At 45.6% G+C, this 25,175-nt stretch overlaps 1 protein-coding gene across 1 annotated transcript in view; it reads left to right on the forward strand.

Annotated features, from left to right (window-relative positions):
• The window catches only part of RP1L1 (RP1 like 1), a 28,050-nt gene extending 11,388 nt beyond the window's left edge, over positions 1–16,662 (forward strand). Inside the window, exons 2-4 of the mRNA XM_034766926.1 lie at positions 8,354–8,531; positions 10,850–15,645; positions 15,688–16,662. Of these exons, the coding sequence (XP_034622817.1) occupies positions 8,354–8,531; positions 10,850–15,645; positions 15,688–16,662 (5,949 nt within the window). The remainder of the gene's footprint in view (positions 1–8,353; positions 8,532–10,849; positions 15,646–15,687) is intronic.
• Positions 16,663–25,175: the final 8,513 nt, after the last annotated feature.

Genomic DNA, 25,175 nt, shown 5'->3' on the forward strand with positions numbered 1-25,175 from the left:
CTCTCGGCAAGTTGCTTAACCAATCAGAGGGGAATAATAAGGGGACTCGTTCGGATTTGTAAAGCCTCTCGGAGATCTGGGAAAGGAAGGCTCTATGGAAGTGCAATCTTGCAAGACGCTTTTGCAGCTGCTAGACACGTGGTCTAGTGTGACAGGTAATTGTCTCCACGGGAGGTGAGATGGTCACCTAAATGGTACTCCTGCCTCCTGTTGGTCCAAGGTTAGACGCCAGTCCTGGCAATTCTGCTTGGAAACTCCTGCAGTATGTTACCCACGGGGTCTCCTGTACAGAATATGGGAATAGAGAACCAAAGAACTAGAGGCAGAAGGTTCTGAGGTCTGTCACAGTTAAGCTTTCAGTTTGTGTGTGCGTGAAGGGGCATGGGTTCTCCACTTGAGGGGGAGGGGTCACAAACGGGTTTTAAGAGGTCACTGTGAATCTCTCTTTCTTCATAGCTAGATGGGAGAGGGAGGTCTTAACTTTTTTCTGTGGTAACATGGGATGGAGAACCACACTTTGGAAAGCTTGTCTTTGGTGGCTGCTCAAGGCAATTAGTTAGGCGGTCGAGGCAGTTTCCTTTCATGCTCGGATCCAGAAACGATCACAGCGTCTCACAGGTGGTTAAAGAAGAAAACCTCAGGGTGGGGGAATGCTGTGCTGACCAATAAATACCAATCATTTCATTTTGTACATAGCATCTTCTGAAAAAGAATGGCTTTCATGTAGGATAGAGGGCAAAGTAACGGCCTTGAAATCCCTTTCTTCTCTTTGGAATGGACATGGGATGAGCAGATCAGGCGTTGATGAAGCATAAAGCACCCTTTACAATAGCTGATGACTCCAGGAAAATAACAGCCCCTCTTACAACAAAGTGACAATCCAATGAAATAATGTCAACATCTGCTGTAGGCCCTAAAAGTCCCAGGGTTTCACTGGCTGCATAAAAGCTTTGAAGTGGCATGAAGAGAAGATTTCAATTTTGCTGTAATGATGCCCACTCAGTGAAACTACTCACGTGAGTAAGGGTTCCAGGCTCAGCCTGGTCTGTTACGTTTCTGGGCTCTCTCATACCAATGTTGTGTTATATCTGATATTATACCGCTGCGGGTGATAACTAATATTGTATAATCATAAAATGTCAGAGATGGAAACATTTTGCAGTATAAATTCATCTAGTCAGTGTGCCTAATGGACAAAGTGCTGCACTGAGATTCAGAAGCTCTTGGTTCTATTCCAATCTCTGCCACTTGCCTGCTGGGTGACCTTGGATAAGTCACTTCAGCTCCCAGTGCCTCAGTTTCCCCTTCTGTAAAGTGGGGATAAAGATACTGACCCTTTGTAAAGCACTTTGAGATCTGCTGATGAAAATATTACTTAGTCCATGTCATGGCAGTTGAGTAGGATTGTGGTCTATAGACAATTTTTCAGTTCTTTGTGAAACCTAGGTTTAAATGTTTCTAGGATTCGAGCTTTCTCCATGGCATGTGGGAGACTGTTTTCCCCCATCTCACTATTTGCCTCCTGATATTCAGCCTAACGCTACCCTTCCTTAATTTCATTCCATCAGTCCTAGTTGCATCACCCTGAACCATTCCTTTCTTTCTTTGGTGTTTTCATCCTTCAGAAATGTTTATAGTTACCCTGCCTCCTTTTAGCCAATTTAGTTTTGTTTTTTATAAAAGTCTTTCCCTATAAACCAGTCCCTCAAGCACCTTAATCAATTCCAATGTTTTCACCCTAAAGTTTGCCTATGAAAACTATATGGTAGATGTCATCTCATAAGAGCATATTTGGAGGGTCTATCGCCTGACTGCTCAGTGATTGATGTATCATATCACGTCAATGGGACTGCTTATGTGACTAAAGATTACAGAATCAGGCCCATAATTTTAATGTGGGCGTTTTAGTTACAGACAGTGGGGTTGTCAATGGGAGTTCACTGACGTGAGTGCGGTCAGGATTTCACCCGGGGAGTTTAGTGCACTTAGTGGACACTTGCATTAGTGAGGGTTGCCAGAGTGGACCTGCCATTTTAATTTTTCATCTCCATGAAACAAAAAGGAAACCCTAAGAAGCAATGTATGGGTTTCATTCTGCAACATGCTGAGTGTTAGAAGGTGCTGAGTGCAGGATCAGGACCTCTATTTTGAAGATAATTTAGTACTGGTGAAAGAGGCCATATTGATTGTCCTCGGGAATGGTGTCCCCTGTTTTCCTGAGTATGCCCCGTCATTAACAGGATGGGTTATTTGCAGAGAACTGGGTGAAATGTTTTGCTGCGGCTGATTGAGCTGAGTTGTTGGTTTAGTCCTATAGATCTGTGTTCTACAGATGGAGTGGGAGAGTTTGGGACAATACAAATGATGTAATCAAAATGACTTTTGAAAACCCTTTCATGTGCAGCAGCTGTCTCTACAAATACATGCAATGATTAAAGGAACATCAGGGTTCTAGGTAGGGTGACCAGACATCCCAATAAAATCAGGATCGTCCCGATTTTGAGCTGTTTGTCCCACTCTTTTTTTTTTTTTTTTTTTGCTCAGCCAGCCGGCAGCACTCGGCATACGCCCCCTCCTCCTTGCCCCCCCCCCCTCCCCGGTGTCCTGATATTTTCTTCATCTCATCTGGTCACCCTAGTTCTAGGTGAATTCCTAACTATTACTAGTGATCAATTAAAAGAGATGGTGCTTATATATAAATACAAAGCTAAAAAGCTGCTAATGCTTCCTATGCTATGTTATAGACATTTTATTTTAAATAACAAAGTGGCCATAAGCATATTCTTTAAGAGAGAATTCTGATTATGCGGCATGAGCCAGGTCCTCACCTAATATAAATTGGTTTAGCTCCATTGATTTCTAAAACTATGCATATTTTCACCAATAGCGAAGATAGCGCCATATATTTCCTGCATTCAGTATGCCACAGTGATGCATGTGGTATAAATGCTTAGATAAATATATACTTACAGCTGAGAGAGAAATTCTGAATAAAAATATTTTTCATCCCCCAAAATGGCCTTTTTTTTTTTTTTTTTTTTTTTTTTTTAATGAAAATTACCACAAAAAATAATTTTCCAAATTTTCTGATTTGGCTATTGCTAACGAAATCTGAAAAAAAATGTGTATGAGGGGGGTTGGTTTTGGTTTATATTTTGTTTTCTTTTCCCCTCTTTTTCCTTCCCAGTGGCAAAATGGAGAAATGTGGGGAGAGGGAAGAGGGGGGGAAAAAAAGCAGTAGGCTATGGAAAAACCAGAACATTTTTTAAACTGAATTTTTTTATTAAATGTTGCCCCCTCCTAAAAAATTGCTCCTTTTTGAAAATTGTGGATTAAAAATGGCTAGGACTTTTTAAAATTATGCACAAAAGTACCTTCATCATTATTGATAGCCCAGAAAGACAGAAATACAAACCTGCTAGGGAGACAGACAGATAGATAGATTAGATTAGATTGATCTTTCTGGGTTGGTTCCTTCTTGTATTTTCTCTTAATTAAAGAAAATTGCACAGAAGCAAGATCTTTCTTGTTAAATACTTAGCCAAAGTGTTGCTTAGATTGTAAACTTTATAGGCCAGATTCTCTCTTTGTCTCTCTATTACATGTTTGTAGAACACCTGGTACAGTGGGGCTGGGGCCTCTAGGTGCTACAGCACTACATACAATAAATAATATGGTAATAATAATTAGTAGATCATCAACTTGTATTGCTTATTCTCCACTAAGGGCTCGATTCTACAGGCTTTACTAAGGCAGAACTCAGAAAGACTGCAGGATTTGGCCTCTGTCTGTCTATCTATTCATCCATCCATCCATCCATCCCTCTATATGTCTGTCTAATCTGTCTATCTGGTACTTATATGGCCCCCTCACCCCAGTGCCTGAGCCCCTCACAATCTTTAATGTATTTATCCATACAACCCCCCCAGGATACTGCCTAATGATTTCCATAAAACTGCAATGTGATGTCATAAACTGAGGACAGTGATCTCATGGGGTTGGATGTACCAGTCTTCACTTAGGCAAAATTCACACTGAGCCAAATCCTAAAACCTTGCTCTATGCTGTCAGATCCTCAGTGTTGCCAATTCTCATCACAAGTCTGGAGATAGTTGGTGGTTTTCTTCAAGCTTCAGCTCCTGGCCAGAGGACCGGCAGCTGCCTGGTGAACACATGAAATCCCAGCTGGGTTGCACAGATTCCCGACAGCACTGCCAACACAGCAGGGTCATAAGAGATGTTGGCCACTTGGCATTAGTAGCCCTTATTCCAGGCAGTATCCCCTTGGAAATCACTGAGCATTTTACCTCAGGCCCTGGTTCTACAGCCCTTGCTCATTGAGTAGCATTTACTCATGCAAGCAGTCCCATGAGTATGGGGCGCAGAATCCGGATCTGAGCAAGGATTCAGGATTCGTCAGGGAGCAGCAGCAGACTGAATTGGTACACCGGCCTCTGTTCCATCAAGCCCTGCACACAGGCTACTCCTCCAATAGGGGCCACATTCTTCCACCCTTTACCCCACTGATTTCACTGGGGCCATTTGCAGGGTAGGGTGCCCCCAACAGTGAGCAAGGGTGGCAGAACCCGGCCCTAGGAAAACTGTCAGTTACTGCTGGCGCAGCTCAATCGGTGGGAAATGTAATGCAGCCTGGACTTGGGATTTTTTGTAGCACTATGTCATCTCCATCACTTGAAATCTTTAAATCAAGATTGAATCTCTTTCTGAAAGATATACTCTAGCTTAACCAGAAGTTATTGGCTTGATGCATGTTGTATTCATGGCATAGAGACAGAAAAGCAAGACAAAAACACAAAATACTCATTCCGGATGGTTGCAATGTAAGAGAGCTTTATTTCTCAAAATCTAGAACCTTAACTCACAAGAACCAAACCCACACATACAGAGAATGCCGGCTGTTTACCAACTCACCCCACTTTTCTCTAGGCTGGCTCTTTGCAGACTGACTGCTGAAGACCCGCCAGATCACACAACTTCCCTACAGGAAGCAGGACCAGGCAAATTTAAAGTGGTAGTGTATAATTGTTATGCAGTTTTCAATACACCACAATGCAGGATTCACTGGGTGAAATTCTCTGGCCTGTAATATGCATAAATATTGATTTAGTTGGGGTTGGTCCTGCTTTGAGCAGGGGGTTGGACTAGATGACCTCCTGAGGTCCCTTCAAACCCTGATATTCTATGCAGAAGATCAGACTAGATCATGGACTAGATCAAGCCAAAAGGGGGAGGGAGGGAACAGGTTAACATATTTACTTTAGTTAGATGTATGCAAGCTAGCAGGGCCTAATGAAATTCATCCTAGGGTACTTGAGGAACTACCTGAAGCAATCTTGGAGCTGTTAGTGATTATCTTTGAGAGCCCATGGAGGAAGTGTGAGGTCCCAGAGGGCTGGAGAAGGGCTAACATAGTATCTATCTTTAAAAGGGGGAACAAAGTGGACCCAGGGAATTCTAGACCAGTCAGCCTAACTTTGATACCTGGAAAGATCCTGGAACAAATTATTAAATAATCGATTTTAAGCACCTAGAGGATAATAGGGTTATCAGGTATAGCCAGCATGCATTTATCAAGAACAAATCATGCTAGATCAACCTAATTTCCTTCTTTGACAGGGTTACTGGCCTAGTGGATAGCAGGGAATCTGTAGATGTGATGTATCTTGATTTTAGTAAGTCTTTTGACACAGTCTCATGAGACATTCTCATAAGCAAACTAGGGAAATGTGGTTGAGGGTGCACAAGTGGTTGAAAGGCCATATTCAAAGAGTAGTTATCAATGGTTCTTTGTCAAACTGGGAGGATGTATCTAGTGGGGGGTCCCATAAGTGTTAGTCCATGGTCGGGTACTATTTAGTATTTTCATTAATGTCTTGGAGTGGAGTATATGCTTAAAAGTGGAGATGAAGTGGAGAGTATGCTTATGACTTATAGGCTTATAAAAATTGAAGATGACCCAAAGCTTGGAGGGGTTGCAAGCACTCTGGGGGACAGGATTAGAATTCAAAATGACCTTGACAAATTGGAGAATTGCTCTGATTAAATTCAATAAAGACAAGTGCAAAGTACTTCCACTAAAGAAGGAAAAATCGAATGTACAACTATAAAAATGGGAATAACTGGCTAGGCTTTTGAGGGAGGCTGTGGAATCCCCATCATTGGAAGTTTTTAAGAGCAGGTTGGCAAACACCTGTCACAGATCATAGAATCCTAAGGTTAGAAGGGACCACAAGCATCATCTAGTCTAACCCCCTGCCAGGATGCAGGATTTGTTGTGTCTAACCATCCCAGACAGATGGCTATCCAGCCTCCTTTTGAAAACCTCCAGGGAAGAAGCTTCCAGGACCTCCCTAGGTATAAATGGTCAGTTTTCAGAATGGAAAGAGGTAAATAGTGGCGTCTCCCAGGGATCTGTTCTGGGACCAGTCCTATTCAACATATTCATAAATGATCTGAAAAAAGGGGTAAACAGTGAGGTGGCAAATATTGAAGATGATACAAAATTACTAAAGATAGTTAAGACCCAGGCAGTCTGCGAAGAGCTACAAAAGGATCTCTCCAAACTGGGTGACTGGGCAAGAAAATGGAAGATGAAATGTAATGTTGATAAATGCAAAGTAATGCACAGTGGAAAGCATAATCCCAACTATACATATAAAATGGTGGGGTCTACATTAGCTGTTACCACTCAAGAAAGAGATCTTGGAGTCATTGTGGATAGTTCTCTAAAAACATCCACTCAATGTGCAGTCAAAAAAACGAACAGAATGGTGGGAATAATTAAGAAAGGGATAGATAATAGGACAGAAAATATCATATTGCCTCTATATAAATCCATGGTATGCCCACATCTTGAATACTGTGTGCAGATATGGTTGCCCCATCTCAAAAAAGATGTATTGAAATTGGAAAAGGTTCAGAAAAGGGCAACAAAAATGATTAGGGGTATGGAATGGCTTCTGTCTGAGGAGAGATTAATAAGACTGGGACTTTTCAGCTTGGAAAAGAGACCTCTAAGGGGAGATATGATTGAGGTCTATAAAATCATGACTGGTGTAGAGAAAGTAGATAAGGAAGTGTTGTTTACTACTTCTCATAACACAAGAAGTAGGGGTCACCAAATGAAATGAATAGGCAGCAGGTTTAAAACAAATAAAAGGAAGTATTTCTTCACACAACGCACAGTCAACCTTTGGAACTCCTTGCCAGAAGATGTTGTGAAGGCCAAGACCATAACCGGGTTAAAAAAATAACTAGATAAATTCATGGAGGATAGGTCCATCAATGGCTATTAGCCAGGATGGGCAGCGATGGTGTCCCTAGCCTCTGTTTGCCAGAAGCTGGGAATGAGCGACAGGGGATGGAACACTTGATGATTACCTGTTCTGTTCATTCCCTCTGGGGCACCTGGCATTGGCCACTGTCGGAAGACAGGATACTGGGCTAGATGGACCTTTGGTCTGACCCAGTGGGGCCGTTCTTATGTTCACCTGACCAAAAGAGCCAATGGAAAGGCTAAAACTTTTTAACCTTTTACAGGTAAAGCAAGTAGAGAACAGCTACTAAGAGGGATTTTATACCTAACTGGCTGGCTGGGTGTTCATAAAAGGGAGCTACCCCACCCCCATTTATCACACTGGGTATGTGCTCAGAAGCAAGTCCGTTGGAGTGCCCTGAAATGATTGGAGGCTCTTATTCACCCCTGCTAGAAGTCCTATCATTACAAGTGATGTTAGTATAAGTGGGTTCCATTATGTCCTACCTGGTTCTGGGTCTGGAAGATGAAACAAAGCTGGCAGAATCATAGAAACATAGGGCTGGATGGGTTCTCAAAAGGTCAGGATCAAGTAAACCTAGAACCATCCCTGACAGGTGTTTGTCTAAGCTGGTCTTAAATACGTCCAGTGACAGGGATTCCACAGCCTCCCTGGGTAACCTGTCTCACCACTGAACTAGCTTTATAGTCAGAAAGTTCTTCCTAATACATCTCTACCCCGATATAACGCTGTCCTCGAGAGCCAAAAAATCTTACTGCGTTATAGGTGAAACCGCGTTATATCGAACTTGCTTTGATCAGCCGGAGTGCGCAGTGCAGCCCCTCCCCCCCCGGAGCACTGCTTAACCGCATTATATCCGAATTCATGTTATATCGGGTCGCGTTATATCTAACCTGAATCTCCCTTGCTGTAAACTGAGCGGATTCCTTCCTGTCCTCTGCTTGGTGGACACGGAGAACAATTGATCACCATCCTCTTTATAACCGGTTACATATTTGACGATTGTTCTGGCCCACAAGCGTGTTGTGACTCAGCAGATGTTTTCTTCCCTCCAGATCGACAGCATGCAGGCTCTGCTCCACTGCCCAAGCGTGCTGGTGTGCGTAGGCCGGGAGCCGTTTAAACCACTAGTCATTGAGAATTCGCGGAAGCGCTCTGCCGAGAAGCTCCCTGGCCTGGCTTCCCAATCCAGTGGCAACAACGTCAGTGAAAACAACGGAAGTAAGAAAGACGGTGAGCTGCGTTGTCCCAGACAGCTCGCTCCAGGGATGTCAGCCATTCCATACCTGTCCCTCTGGACAACTAGAGTTCTGGAGATTATATGCACATGTTGTAATGATCTAATGTGCACATTCAGTGCATGCACATCACTTTCTTTGCATAATTTAACCACTCTTAAATATTTCCACTTTCCCCTTGTTCTCTCTGGCTTCTTCCTTTTGAATTTGCCCCTGCACCTCTTCCTCTGTTTCCTTTCCACATGCCCCCACTCTGCCTAACTTCCCCTCCCCTGCATCTCTGCCTCCTCCCTTCCCTTCTTCAACTTCCTCTTTTCCTGCCTCTGTCTCCCCAAAGCCCTTGTGTTTCCCTACGTATCCCCTGCCCCCAAGTCCTTCTGTTACTTGTCAATATTTTCCCATTTGACTTCACTGGGAGCTGTGGCTGAAAATCAGGCCATTTCATTAGGTGTCTAATTTGATGCGCTTGCTTATGCTAGCTTTGAGTTCAACCTCTCTGACTCCCATTTCCCTATCTGTGAAATGGTGGAATGATACTTGACAGGCTTTATATCACCTTTTTGAGGCTTAGGGCTTGTCTACCCTGCTGTGCAGTTCGGACTCCGGGGGTGAGAAGAGCAGTGCGCACCTAAGTGCTACACTGTAACTTTCCCGTGTGGATCCTGCAGGTGCAAACGAAAAGGTTCCTAGTTCGCATTAACGTAGTTCTCTTCAAACAGGATTATGTTAATGTGAACTAGGAACCTTTTAATTCATATCTGCAGCATCCACACGGGGAGTTACAGTGCAGCACTTTAGTGCGCACTACTGTTTACAACCCCATAGTCCTTCCTGCAGGGCAGTGTAGACATAGTCTTAGTTAGCTAATATCAGCAGAGCACTTTGGAAATGAGACCTAAACAAGGGACTGAAAGAAGGTGTCAATTAAAGTGCTTGTGTAAGGTTGGGTGGGAACTACTTTGTGTCACCAAATCATAGAATTCAAGACCAGAAGCAACCATCAGATCTTCTAGTCTGACCTCCTGTGTATCACAGACCCCTAAGCTCCATCCAGCCACCCCCACACCAAGCCCGACAACCAGAATTAGACCAAAGTATTACAGCTCTCAGGAGACTAAACTATTGTGTGTCACAGACAGAAAATGGGTGGGACCAATGTACACCAATACTGAGGTCCCTGAAATGGCAGGGAATTGATTGAGTGAGAGATATACGCTTCTTCTTGGGCATAGGCACCGACTCTGTGGGTCTACAGGCCTGGAGCACCCAAGGAAAAAAATCTGTGGGTGCTTAATACCCACTGGCAGCCAGCTCCCCCACCCCCAGTGCCTCCTGCCTACCGGTGGCCCCACCGATCAACTCCTCCTCCTCCTCCTCCCTCCCAGTGCCTCCCCCAATCAGCTGTTCCGTGACGTGCAGGAGGCTCTGAGGGGAAGGGGATTAGCGGGAATGAGGCGTGTTTGTGGGAGGGGAAGAACGTGGCAGGAAGAGGCAGGGAAGGGGCGGAAAGAGGTAGGGTAGGGCCTTGGGGGAAGGGGTGGAGTGGGGGCAGGGCCTGAGGCTAAGGGGCGGGTGAGCACCCCCAGGGAAAGGAGGAAGCCGGTGCCTGTGTTCTTAGTGTGTATCCTTTTCTGTGTCTTTTGTATGTATTCAGCACTTGATCAGACCTCTTACGCCCACTTGTACTTTCATGCCGATATGCAATTAACACCAATGTACACATCTTCACTTTGGCCCCATTAATCCTGATAAGCATTATTATTATTCAAAGTAATGTACCCATATGGTGCACCCACCAATGTGTGCTCTGCCCTACGTACATTTGTCAGCATTCAGGTGGATCAGCAAACAATACAGAATAATTGTCAGGTACCCAGACATTCGTCTAAAGGCTTGGGCAGTTCCTCAGTGCAGGTACCCTTAGGCTTAATAAGAAAGAAAACATATTTAGGGAAATGCGTATTTGCAATTAAACAAAATGGGGGGAAATCATTGTTGGGCATGCTCTTTTCTGCACCGTGGGATAGAATAAAAGGCATTACCAAAACATTTGTAATTTAAACTAGACTTAAAAAGGAAAGCTAAAGAATAGAAGCTTTCAGTATGAGCTATTCATTCTGTAATTACAGTTTGTGGTACTTCTGTTAACTATGTCCAGATCCTCAGTGGGTATAAATTGGCATAGTATCACTGACTTCAATGGAGCTATGTCTATTTACCCCAGCTGAGGATTTGGCCATGGATGTTTCATGTTACCTTTCCATGAATTCTCATTATTCCCTCTTTGTTTTGTTTTCTTTTTCTCAATTCCAGTGAACTTTGGACTGAAAGCCAAAAAAAGCGTCATCCACCCAAGATCGGCTTCAAGCAACAGGTCAATGAGATTTTCCTTATCGTCAGAAAAGTCCTACGCAAATGGTCTCAACACATCACCGGAGAACGGTGCTCCTTTCCCAAACAACTGTCCACATGGAAAAGCTGGAGACCTGGTCCACTCCTTAGTCAACGATGACATTGAAAAACGAGTGCACGTGAACAAGGATGGCAGCCTGTCTGTTGAGATGAAAGTCCGCTTTCGTTTACTGAACGACGAGACTCTTCAGTGGTCCACACAGATCAAGAAGTCCAATTTGATGAGTAAGACGCCCTGTGAAGAGTCAGGGGTAGAGGAAGACAATGGAGTGGACCCCATGCAGAAAATGAACCTAGAAGTCAGCTCAGAGGCGGAAGATTCATTATATCCCTGCGATGCTGATTCCTACATCTCAAAATTCGATGAGTCAGAATCTGAGGAAACTAATTGCCACAGCTGTGGCAAGCAGCACCAGGACTATGACATCTGGAAGAATCCCATGCATACTTCCCAGAAAGAGGAGCCTGATATAAGAAAAACTTGGCACACACGGTCTTCATGCTCCAGCACGTCTTCCCATAGGAGGGTAGTCCGCAAAAAGATGACCTCCGTGGAAAGCATCCACACCACATCCAGTGAAGAATATTCTGAGCACGTTGTGCAGGAGTCTTCATGCTATTCAGAGACTATAGAAAACAGGGTGGAGTACTGTAACATTAAAAAGTGTAACTATCGAAGTGCTTTGTCTACAGCTGCCTCCAATGGAGAAGAGTCACAGGAATACACCCGAATGAACACTAGCAGTAGCCGAAAAGCATCATCATTAGGGCCAGTCTCACATTCAAGTTGTGAAAACAACCTGGATACTGAAGAAGCTGTTGAGGAAGCCGAGGTCAGTAAGACCGATTCACAGAACGAGGATGAAAACTGCATGGAAGTTTCTTCAGTGACGTGTTCAAAGGAGGAAACGGATGAAATTGAAGGCAGCCGGGTTGGAAGTAGCTTGTCCAGGTCATCTCTGCGCTCCAGACAAAGTAAGAAGAGTATGTGTGAGGAAACCAGTAGTATGGCAAGGACCATGTCACCCTGCAGTTTGAAAAAGGGAGAAGAAGAAGATCTTGCTGCGTGCTCAAGTTCTGCCCATAGTGTCTACAGTAGCTCTAGCAAGTACAGTGTGCCAAGAGCAAAGAGCGACCAGGACAAACATTCTGACAATGATCCAGTGATCTCTTCCTTTTCCAGTGAGTCCTGCCCTAAGGAAGATGCTGAAGAGAAGGAAGCAAAACAAGAAGACAAAGAAGTCGGTTCAGTATCAGCACAAATGGTGCCCAGTGACTCGCTCAAAGATGACTTCAGTGAATGTGAAAGATGTTCTACCGAAGGATCTTCCCATTCCAAAGCTTGTGATGGGAATAGCAGGAGGAGTGACAGTGATGAAATACTTGTGTGCAATGCCTCCTGTTCTTCCAGAACATCAAAGAGAAGCAAGCACAGTAAGATTCATCTGGATGCACGTTCTGAAATGTCCATGTCATCACTTGGATCAACTTCTAAGAAAAAGAAGAAAAATTCTCTCCATGCAGAAGTTTCAAGATCAAACAGCAAGGCATCTAACTACTCCAAAAGTTCTTGTGAAATCAACAAAAATTCTCTTGGAAACCACGCGTCTCATTCAGACTCTCTTCCTTCAAGCACATCATCTATGAATGAAGCAGCTGCACCTCCTATTAATAACGAGGACCAAAGCACAAGCAGCACCTCTAAGTGCTACAGTAAGTCTTCAAAAGGCACCAGACAGGGAAGCCAATCCGAAGAGAGGGGTAAGATGTCATCCCCTTCCTCAAGTTTGTCAAATTCTAATAGAAATGATGGAGAGGGAAATGCCAAAGTTAGTTCCGAGACCTCAAGCTCAAGACACGGAAGCATGTCAGAGTCTTTATGCTCAAAATACGATCAGACCACTGAGGCTGGGAATGGATATCCCTCAAGTTCAAGAGTCTCTTCTTACTCAGACATCCAGGGCCAATGTGCAGAGACAGAGATGTTCAGAACAAGCAATGATGGCTGTTCACAATCCAGTGTGACACGATCATCCAAACCCAGAAGGAAAAAAATGAAGAATCTTCATGCTGAGGTGGAAAATTCTAGCAGAGCATCGGGATCAGAGGTTGCCTCGATGTACAGTTTGCACTGCCCAGCCCCACCAAAAGGAAAGCCAAGCAGCAAAAAAATACGATCGGCTGTATTTAAGAATTCCTCCAGCACCAGCGCATGCACTGAGTCAATGCTGACTGAGGACAAAGAGCAGAAAGAAGTAGTCGATTCTTCCAGACCAACTTCTTCGGGGTCTAAATCAGCAGAAACTAATACAATGAAAGCAGCAGAAAATAACTCAGATGACAAGCAAAAAAAGGATGGTGGTTCTTGCAAAGAGAAAATGAAAGAGAAATTAATTGAGGCCAGTGCACCAGAGGAAGATGATCGTGATTTGGCACCTTCTGCCCTGCCAAATACATCTCCAGAAGAAGTTGTCCAGGAGTGGCTAAGCAAAATTCCTCAAGAGACATTGCTTATGAAATATGAAATGGAGGATGATGGGGAAGAGGAATGTGCAGAGACAACCACCGAAATATCAAACTGTGCAAATAATCAAGAAATCTCAGAAGAGGAAACCGCTGAGAAAGAGGATGCAAGGGAAGGTGAAAATGGTGTAGAGGAGGAAATGAAAAAAGAGGCAGCTGAAGCCAGTGCTGTTAATGAGGGGGCAGAAGAATGCCCCAAAGAGGAGAAGACTTCTGGGGTGACGTCAGAAGAAGCTGAAACCAATCAAGCAGAATGCAGCCATTCCATTGAGACCTCAAGCCAAAATAATAACAAAAAGGACTTGCCAAGCACTATCCAGACTTCAGTGCAGATAATGAAGGCATTGCTCAGTTCAAAACAAGAAGCAAAATTTGACCGCTCAAACAGTTTGCCTGAAGTGTCCCCCACCATGGGGAGGAAGCTCAGTAACTCTGCCAATATTCTGATCACTTGTCTTGCCAGTCTACAGCTCCTTGACGAAGAGCCATTAGGTCCATCGGATAAGCCAAAATGCTTGAATAAACCTAGATATACAGAACTGCTGAACATTTTTCAGGCCCTGTGGTTTGGATGCACAGTGGAAAAAGGCGGTCCGAGTTCAGGCCAACCAGGAAGTGACCAGACAAAGATGAGCTCAGGCTTTAAAGACCAGAACTCAACATACAAAGACTTCACTCCAATGTCATCTTCCGGGGTTGATGTCAGTAGCGGTTCTGGTGACTCAGGAGAGGGAAGTGTGGCCAGTGCCAGAGATTGCACCTTATTGCCCCAGAAGAAAGTTAAGTCCAAATCAGCTGAAGAGGGGGCAAGTTTAGAGAATGAACCTAAACTGAGTGAGACCGAGGAACAGGGTAAAGAAGGAGAAGAGTGTTCTCGGCCTTCAACATCCTGCTCAAAGTCCAAAGAGGAAGCAGAAGCAGAGTCTACCGGAGCGGACTCTCCAGAGGAGAGAGCTGAAGCAGACCCCAATGAAGATGATCAGGGTAGTAACTGTGAAAATGGCGAAGGGGGCGAAAATGAAGTGGAAGAAAACAGCAAATTAGATGAAAATGAGGGAGAAGCGGACGCTGAAGCTGGAGATGAAATCCCTCCAGAAGCGAATACTGATGAGGCAACTGAGCAACCAAGCAACACTGCTGCAATTGATGCAAATGCTGATGATGCTGATGGTGAGAAAGAAGCTGAATCCAATTTGGAAGAGGAGGTAGGGGAGGGTTCTCCCCGTGATCAGGAAGCCAATGTCAAGGAAATCCCAGAAACCAGTGTGAAAACATACTCCATCGCCCCGCAAAAATCAGTTGACCCCAACCCAGTCTGGGTGCTGAGGCTACTAAAGAAAATCGAGAAGGAGTTCATGACTCACTATATCAGTGCCATGAATGAGTTCAAGATCAGGTGGAACTTAGAGAACAATGAACTGCTGGATAAAATGATATCGGAGCTGAAGGACGAAGTGAGTAAAAGAATACAAAAGAGCATAGAAAAGGAGCTAAGGAAGATCAAAAGCAGAGCAGGGCAGAGGACTCCAAGGCCTCCAGATGAAACACTCAGGCGTGAGTCAACAATCCAGACAGAGCAGAGAAGACAACGGCTGCAGACCATGCGTAATAGGTCTCTCTTTAATGACCGGAATATGACCCAGAGTAAGCAACCGGGAACGACAGACTTATCATTTGACATTGACGAGGAGGATTTTGGTTTCAGTTCAGCTCTTGCCGATGATGTTAGTGAACAACCAAGTGAAGAAGAATACTGCCCCTGTGATACCTGCATAAGGAAGAAAATGGCGTCTAAGCCTATAAGAAACCCGATGGTGGCAGCCAATGCCCCAGTCATGAAGGCATTTGACTTAAAGCAAATCCTGAGGGGAAATGGAACTGAAAACAAGATGGTGGACCATGCCTCAGAAGCAGTTCAGGACAGAGAGGTGATTCCCAGTGAGCACATGCAAGAGGCAGAAGAGGAGACCAACCCAAATGAGGAGGACGGTGAATATGAACCTGACCACCCTGAGCAGGAACCGGATGCGGATGACGAGAAAGAGCCAGAACAACATGAAACCGATGAGCAAGGAGAACAGGAAGTGAATGAAGATGAAACAGCAGCTCCTGCTGAGGGAGATGAAATTTCAGATAATCAAAACTGTGAGGTGGTGATGGAGGAGGAGGAAGAAGTAGTGGAGGAGGAAACAAAGGAGGAAGATGAGGGGGATGAGGAAGAGGAAGTGAAACAGGAAGAGAGGGATGAGGAAGAGGGGAATGCAGAAGAGGAAGTGAAAGAGGGGAATGAGGAAGAGGAAGTGAAACAGGAAGAGGGGAATGGCGAAGTGGAAGAGGAGGAGAAAGAAGAAGAAGAAACACAAAATGAAGATCAGGAAAGTGAGGAAGAACCCAAAGCTGAAGAGGAGGCTGAGGGTGGAGTGGAGGAGGCCGCGGGCAAGGTCGATGGGGACGATAACGAAGAGAATGCATCTGAATGTGAAGAGAATGCTGAAGTCTCTGATGCTGTTGAGGACTCAGAAGAAGCAGCCACAGGCAGAAACGAAGAAGATGAACGAGAGCCCCAGGCCGATGCTGGGGATGAGGCTGTGGAAGAAGCAAGCCCAGAGGTGGAATGCGAGGCATGTTCAGAAGCACCACCAGCCGAGGAGGAAAATGAAAGTGAAGGAGATACTGAGTGTGCACAGAACGGTGATGAGGCAGCAGAAGCAGCCGGTGACGAACCTAAGCAAGATAACGATGAAGACAGAGATGCAAGGCACAGCGAGGTTCCTGAGGTGGCCTCTGATGCGACAGGAGACCGAGACTGCAGCAAAGAGCCAGAGACTCTGACCAAAGCAGCCGCCTTCTCCTGTAACTCCTCCATGGGAAACTGTTCGCAGCAATCCCAGAAAGGGTCAGAGGATGGAAGCGAAGGAGAGTGCAGAGATGATGGGAATCTGAACGAGGACCCTGACAGGGAGGCTAACAGCGATGGAGGCAGCAAACCTGCAAAGATGTATCCTGACAGCGAGGAGGACGATGAGGAGGAGGAGGACAGACCATCCTCCTGCACCAGTCCTGTAGATGGTGAGAAGAATGGTGCTGATGACGCTGACCCCCAAAACAATGAAAACTCCAATAATGGCCAGGAGACTAAAAAGAAGGCAGAAAATGGCGATGAGATTGACCAAGACGACTTGGACTTTTAGAACTGCTAATCAAAGACTGGGCTTTTTTTAATATATATTTTCGTTACGTATTCCAGTATTACCAATGAGTCAGATCACCCTAACGGGCATGTCTATTAACTGAGTTAAACATGTAACCTTCTGTTGGAATCCTGTACGTGAAATGTGTAAAATCGAGCTTGCTCACTTTCATTGCTAGAGGGCTGATTAACGTGTTCAGTAGACTGAGGAGGTTTAAGAGAAAGGTGGGTTTGGGGAGCTGCTGTCATGTGTGTGTTTTCCCTCTTATTCCAACTCTTTAGCTTGCCCTGTTATTTTCTTCCTGTGTAATCTGTGTCTCAGCTGGGCTTCGTCGTGACTGACTTCAGGATGCCTTGATGTATTGCACATAATCCTTTTGCAAATACTGATAAACTGTGGAACCCTGACACCATCTGGATCATTTGCCAAAGTCTGCTGAGAGCCTGCATAAATGTCCATTCCTTATCCCTACTAAGATGTTCTCCAGTATAGGGCATGATGCTGTGAGATGTGGAGTGATCTTAGTTCCCATTGACCTTTCAATGAAGCACTCAATGCCTTGCAGGATCAGTTTAGTAGAGCCAAGCTCTACCCAGCCATCTATTTCTACTGCGCTCATTGTCCTCATATTTAAGCATTTTACCCTGATCTAAGGTCCCTCATACAATATTCTAAGAGGCACCGTGCTTCTGAAATCAAAAGCAGTTGCAATTGCTTAGTACCTCTCAGTATTTGTCCTATAATTTATTTCCCCAGTATAACTGACCAAATTCAACTTTAAAGTGTAGGAGATTTGCCCAGTGCCACTAAAAGTACCAACTAGAGGAGTATGAAATAGGCACAACAGAAGCTGGAACTTTTCAAAACAAGCTTGACCCAAGGTCCTGTTTGGGGGAAAATATAGCTAAATTTCATACTTCTTTTCTGAATAGAAACAGAACCATTTCCAAGAGGAGGTGACACTGCCTCAGAAGCATATGAAAATATAATTTTTTACACGTCTTTGGGATACGCAAAATTTTACCAAAATTCACAGAAAAAAGAAAAATTGGTAAAGTGTGAAAATGCCTTAAACAAAATGGCTACAATGTGTGTGGGCAATTTCGTGCAGCTATCTGCAAACCACATTCAAATGAGGCCTCAAAGCATCACTTTCAAGATTATTTTCTAAATCAGATACAATTAATTGACTTCAGCACATGCTTAAAGCTGAGCTTGTGTGTAAATGCTTTGCTGAATCTGGGCTTAAAAATGTAGAAAAATCAGATAACCTGACCCTCCCTGTCCCAAAAACATACTTGCATTTTATAAGAACCCAGTGTTACACCAGATGGTCTCAGTTCTTACATCTCAAGTGAATATGTGCCTTGGTCTATAGGGGTAAATTACACTCCTGTGCAAGGGTCTGTGCATGACAGAAGTCCCACTTAAGCCCTATTTAGAGGGCCCAAGTATGAATGAAGTGGCGCATATACGTCATGCTGGGCCTCTGCACAGAGGCAACTTGCACCCTACATGAATATTGATTCACTGCCACACAGTCTGAAGTCAAGTTTGTGGTTACATGTCACCAGCAGAAAACACCGGAATGTTGGAACTATGTTGTGACTGCAAAGGTGATGAAATCCAATGTATGGATCTTCCAGAGTCCAAGACTGCACGGTCCCCATTTCTGCTGAGAACTGAAGAACACCGCACTAACTTTATTCACCGAGGTCATCTCTTTGTAGTAAGTGGGACTATCACATCAGTCATTCACATGCATGTTTGCTGGCTCGGACCCAGAGTTTCAAGTCTCAGACTGAGCAAGAGAATTGAAGACAAATAGAGAAGGCTTAGCCTGTGCACTCTCACGTCTACAAGCAGGTTAAAGAAGCAGAGACAGGCATGAGCAATGTTTAGCTATTCCTTCCAGAGCTCCTACTTCCCCTTTCCAGATCCTTCAGTCTGCTGCCAATGATCTTGATCCAGCAAGGCACTTAAGCATGTGCTTAACTTCAAGCACATGACTAGTCCCATTAACTACTCACATCCTTAAAGTTAGGCATGTGTTTAAGTGCCTTGCACAGCTGGAGCCAGCAAGCACTCTGGTACTTGCTTTCTGGTTCAGAGACAAACAGCACATCTCATCGGTCATTTTTATTACTACGGTGGTGTCCTATGACACACCAATTTTATGATTGTGAATTAATCCCTTGTAACTAAGTAGACAAAAGCAGACATCAGGAGAACATCCTACATTAGACACAACTGGGAGAACATCCTACATTAGAGACAGCTGGGAGAACATCCTATTAGAGGTGTATTTTTGAAAATGTAACCGTAAAACCACAAACATTGGCAGGGGGACATGGGGTGACAAAATGATTTTTAACTTGTATTTACACTGAAGTCAACCACGTTCCTATGAAACAGAAAACCTGTGCGAATATTTGAATTCTACCCCTTCTGTGTATCATCGTAATGCCTAAAGCGTGCACATCCACCCATGTAAGAGCGCAATCCTGTTATGTCCAAATCACACAAACAACTCTGTCAACTTCAGTGGGGCTATTTCCATGAGTAAGTGTTCCAGGATTGGACCCAGAGACTTATGTTGTTGAACTATATCTTTTTCACTGATTCCCACTCCTGTCTTCTCTCCCTCAAGAGCCCGGAGTTTTTGTGAATGGAGTGTACCGCTGAAAAAGGATACATTGTGATTATGTTTCTCACCCCTGCTCTGCTACAAAAGTTTACGTTTCCCTTTGGCTGATAGGAATCACTTGCCTGTTAAATCTTGCAACTGCCCTCTCCTTTTGCCACAGGGACGCATGCTAATGGCAGATAAAAAGCCCTCACATTTTTGCTGGCTGGGAAGATAACGCGTGTCAGCAGCCCAGGGGGGATTATAGCTGCTCTCTTTCAGTGGGGAGTTGAGGCTGAGGGATTATGAACAATATGGCATTTCCACAGTTGTATAAAATGTGTCTGGCTGTATATAGTTGGGTGGTTTTCTTTGCAAGCAGGACAAATTGTCTTTGAACGTTGTTTGGGTTGTTGTTTTTAAAGACTATGTAGTGATAGGTTAAATGAAAGGTGATGAAGCGTGTGATGGAAAACGAGATTGCAAACCACTGAAATAAAACAAAACTGCTTTCTAACTCTCAGAGTCTTCTCCAGATGTATGCCCAGCGCAAACCAGTCTCACGATCTCACTTGCCTGGTGGTTCCTTTCTCACACCGTGCTCTGTGCAGCCCTGGTCCTTTACAATCCCAGCTGCCTTGCAGGAAGGGAGGGTCCCGTTGTTATTACAGGACCTCAGAGTTAGCCAATGGGATTTTGCAGAAGCTGGGAATGGGTGATGGGATGAATCACTGGATGATTACCTGTTCTGGTCATTCCCTCTGAAGCACCTGGCATTGGCCACTATTGGGAGACAAGATACTGGGCTAGATGGACCATTGATCTGACCCAGTATGGTCGTTCTTATAGTCTTATGGTTCTGCACGCTGCACAACTTCTTAAACTTTTCTTGAGTTCAATAGTCACTGGATCAGTGAGACTCAGACTGAGGCTCGGGAGCCACAAGTGGCTCTTTAATGCGTCTCCTGCGGTTCTTTGCAGCACATGATATTGAATTAACCACTCTTTTGGGTAATGTTGGTTGCTAATTTGGCTCCTGCACCACTGAGGCCTGAGTATCATTGCACTGGCTGTACACAAAATGGCTTGATGGCAGATGTTGTAAAGCCCTCTAACTACCCTGAGGTTAGGGAGGTGCAGGTAATGGGATAACACACCTTCCTTGTTGCCCAGAGGTATCCCCACACTACCCAGCTCTCCAGGGCACACTGTATACCAGGTACCTGGAGATGATATTTCCTTCAGTGTCACTCCCCAAAAGTACAATACTGCTGCTTTTCCCAACAGTGACACCAATGGCAGTGAGCTCACTGCGTCTGCCACTCAGTGCCTCTAACAAGGCCGTATCACTCCTGCCAAGGGGCATCCCTGATAGCTGGGAGGAAGGATGGTCCCATGGCTGGGGCCGTCATTTGGGACGTGGCCCACCTGGGTAGGAGTCCCTGTTCTGTCATAGAATTCCCGTACGAGCTTGGGCTTGGGGGTGTCTCACTTCCACATCTGTATAATGATAAATTATGAAGGTTTCTGACAATAAATCCATGCAAGGCTGTGAGGTACTTAGCTACTCCAGTGATGTGAGCCTATAAGTAGTGCCTGGTGGCCGTCTTTATCTTGTATACAGTTTTGTTTTATTTTCCAGGGATTGTGTGTTATTCTATTTTATCCATTTTAGCCAGACTGGGTAGTGGGGGAGGAGGTGTTGGGGGAAGCAAGGTCACGTCCTGCCCTGGGATTGGGGAGGATGGGGATGGCAGGCCCAGCTGGGAGAGAGATCGGGTCCCCAAGGGGGAGAAGGGAGGCCCTAGGGGAGTTGGGTCCTTCCCTCTGGAGGGGGTTGGGTCTTGCCCGGGGGGAGAGGTGGTGGAAGGCCCTGGGGCAGGTTGCAGACGTAGTTTCTGTTCCACAGGACTGGGTCCAACTCCCCGCGCCGGATGTTGCAACCTGGCACATGAGGTCACAGCTTAGGTTTGGCCTGGCTGCCCCCTGGTCATGAATTTGAGTGCGTGGATGCCATTTAGTCAAAATTGGACCTGCGGTGCCCCCGGGCAGGATGGAGGGGGTGGGGGCCACCAAACCCAAGCAGTGCTGTGACCCCTGTGTACAGGTTGCAATGCCCAGGGCAGGGAGTTGGGCCCAGCCCTGTGGGACAGGAACCATAGGATCCATGGTGGTGGGTGAGTTTTTCATTTTATTTTGCATTTGCAAACAAACACAGGGCTCTATTTATAAGTGCCATAGACAGGAGCAGTAATGCTCAGAGGGAGGTGGAGAGGAGATGGGGCCGTACTGCTGTCACAGACAAGGATCATGTCTTCACTGTACTTAGCACAGGTGAGCAGTCAAAGTGTTCATCGGGCATTGTGGTTAGCTGAGCCAAGTAGGCCCGGCTTTAGCTGAGGGCAAGAGTCCAAGGCAAGGATACTGAAGTCATTGCTGTGCAACCAGCACTTCATTCTTGTAGTTAAAGAACTCTCTGTAGCTCTAACTGGGTTAATCTAACAATGTACTGTCTCTGAGATTCCCTGTCCCCTATACTACATCAATCAGCTGGGAGCGTCTACGTTTATCTGCAGGTGCCAGGTCTTCATGGTTTCAAAAGGCCCATATTTGGTGACCTTTAAGATGCAATGCAAAGCACAGCTGCTCAACCTAACATTTTAGTGATGGCGAGATGCAACTGCAGTGTCATGCACTCCAGGGGGAGGTTCTTCGCTCCTGGTGCCCCTTCAAAATTCCTCCCTACTCCAAGTAGTTCACCTACTGACCCATCATCTGGCAATGCCTCAGTTGCTTCCAGTCACCTGCATCAAACATGGATCTTGAGACAAAGTGATCTTTGGCAGAGGTGGAGCTGGTGGTGAGGAATACGATCTGCTCTGGTTACTGTAATCAAAGACAGACAAAAAGACTCGATCTGAAATTCCACTGATGCTTTTCCAATGGCGTTCTCAGCAGAGCCCCAGTGAACAACATCAGGTTTATTATAGGCCTCATTACAACAGACTTTGTTTGGGGGCAGAGGTGGGGATCAGCCACAAAGCTGCCAGTTCAGTGGTTTAACTAGACCTGGTGGAGTGCCTCATTGGGAAGAGATTAGGTGGAATTTGTATTCAAATTAATGATGCGTGAATCCATCAGTCCAGTGTTAGGCCAGCCCTCTAAACAAGCAAATTGTGTTCCGTGACTTATGGGCCAGACCCTCAGCTAGTGGAAATCGGTATCTGTCCACTGACTTCAATGGCACTGCATTGATTTACACTAGCAGCTGTCCTGCCTTTATATGTTCGCTTGAATCACTTATTCAAGATTGACCTTTGTCAGCCTCCAGCCGTCTCTAATTTTAACCGCCTACCCAGTGAACCTTAGTGCAGTGTCAGGGATTGCTGTAGCCCAGCCAGGAAGTGCTTGGACTGATCGTTCTAATTCCAGGAGCTTGATTCTTGCATAAAGGGCTCTTGCAACGTATTAGCTGCCGCAGTCCTTCAGAAACTGGTTCCTAAGTGCAACCTGCCCCATTCTAATTGCAGGCTGTGGACTGTTGGAAAGCCACTGCCAGGCTGATGATAGGAAGCTTTCATTGAAGAAAAGGAGGCAGCAGGAATTCAACTCTACTCTTTGAGAGAGGGATTTTTTTTAAAGCAACCATTACATTGAAGTGGAACTCAATGTATTTTGGTTGTGTGTTGTTTTTTTTTAATCCCTGTTTAAAATGCAAAGGACCAATTCTTGCCCATCGTCTGCAGGTTCTGTCCTGGACGCCCACCTACAGTGGTGCAGTGCGGCTGCAGAAAAGGGAGGGATGGGTCGGAGCTGGGGTTTCTGTCCCAAGGACTCAGGGGAGCTCTGCTGCACAGGGTCTCCCCAACACGCCGCACACAAAATGTTTTGGGTGGGGGGCAGGCCTGCTGTAGGCGGCTCACTGACTATGTGGCTCCAAAGGCCATACCCATGTGCAACTGAGCAACAACCGTTAGCAAGGATACAGCTTTGCTGCCTCTTTAGCTGTGTCTGACTGGAAGGACAGGCTGGTGGCTGAGGTGTTCGCCTGGGGGCTATGGGAGACTTGTGTTCAAGTCTCTGGCGCTCACAGCCTTCTGATGTGCTCTGGGCAAGTCAAACCCTGCTCTCAGTTGCATGGCCATACAACTGGAGTCACTCCAGCAGAGTCACGCTGGATTTTCACCAGGGAAATGGACAGCAGAGCTCAGGGATCTGAGAGGGGTGCACAAGTCTCAGCGGAAGCAATTGGGAGTCATGCTCCTAAATCACTTACATGCTTCTGGAGCTGAAAATCCCTAGTGATTTTAGTGCGGGGAGAGGGGGCTTGCTGCGGTCAGGAGGGCAGAGCTGGATCTATTACTATTGCAGGAGAAATATGCACATGAACGAAGAGCTTGTCAGGTTAAAAAATCCCTTTCGTTTCATAGTGAAAAGGCAGGGATTAGTAATGTGACAGCTCCACCTGTTTTCTGGGAAGGGGGTAAACTGGAGGGGAGGGATTGGTTTGCTAAACCTGGGAGTCCCTAGAGCCCCAAATCCAGTGAAATGCCAGAAGCAGCTCCTGGAGACCCTGGTTCAAATCCCACCACCAGACTGAAGTGAGCAGGACTGAGGTTTCCCTGGCTAAGAAAACGCTCGCGCACACACACACACACACACACACACACACACACCCCGGTTATTGTTGAATCTGCCCCTGCCAGAGATTATTTTTTATCCATCAAGCTCAGCCACACATGGCTGAGGACCAACTTACATCGCTTTATGAACAGATCAGATTGTACTGAATGGCAGGGACATCCCAAAATACCCCTGGAGGACGACACCCCTTGTTCCATGACATCTTCCCCATGCCCCTTGTTTCTGCAGGAGCTGCTTGTTAAAACATTCGAGTCATATCACTAGAGCTGTGATATGAATACAACAAACATCTAAAACAAATATCTGACGCATGCACAAAGAGAATGGGCTTGCAATGCAGGGGAGGGATCCCTCAACAAACAAGTTTGTGCTTTTGAGAAAAAGATGTGCCCAGGCGGACATGGGATGTTTGCTATGGAAGATAATAGTTGCTTACACTGAACCACAGTGACTTAATTACACCGGCCGTTTCTTGTGACTGCCAACCAATCGTGGAAAGGTTCCTGCTCTAATCTCATCAGCTTCACCTTCCCATGACATCTCTTGAGCAGAGACAGAGGATTGGGGATCTCTGGCAACATCCTTTAGCCACAGCCGGCAGCATTTGGGGACAAGCCATCAGGCGTACTGTTCGGGGGGTGGGGAGGGAGGCAGAGCAGATACTAGAAATGAATCATGCAAATACCAATAAACCACAAGGCTGCATCTTCTCCACCCCAGGTCTCCCTCTTCCTTCTCCCGTCTCTCTTCTTGTCTGTTGATCCTGGTGCAGATTTCCTATCCCCACCAACCCAGCAAGTGCTGCATACTCTTTTTGCTCACCCTTCCTACCAGCCCGCCATCCTACTGCTCTCTACCAGTTAACCACAGGTCAATCACCAGCATGTACAAGGAGCAGTGCTGGGTAGCACCACTTGGGAAAGGAGATGGGGAGAGCCCATGTGGCTGGCTCCAGCTTCCTGACAACAGCAATGCACGTGTGCCCCTGGAGGAATCTTGGCCCAGCTCCTCAATGGTATTAGGCATAACATAAGACACAAGAATGGCCACACTGGGTCAGACCAATGGTTCTTCTAGCCTAGTATCCTGCCAGATCCTTTTGGCAGTCAAAGGTTTAGGGACACCCAGAGCATGGGGTTGTGTCCCTGACCATCTTAGCTAATAGCCATTGATGGACCTCTCCTCCATGAACTTACCTAATTCTTTTTCTGAACCCCGTTATACTTTTGGCCTTCGCAACATC

The sequence above is a fragment of the Trachemys scripta genome, chromosome 3 (assembly GCF_013100865.1).
Source record: "Trachemys scripta elegans isolate TJP31775 chromosome 3, CAS_Tse_1.0, whole genome shotgun sequence".
Lineage (NCBI taxonomy): Eukaryota > Metazoa > Chordata > Testudines > Emydidae > Trachemys > Trachemys scripta.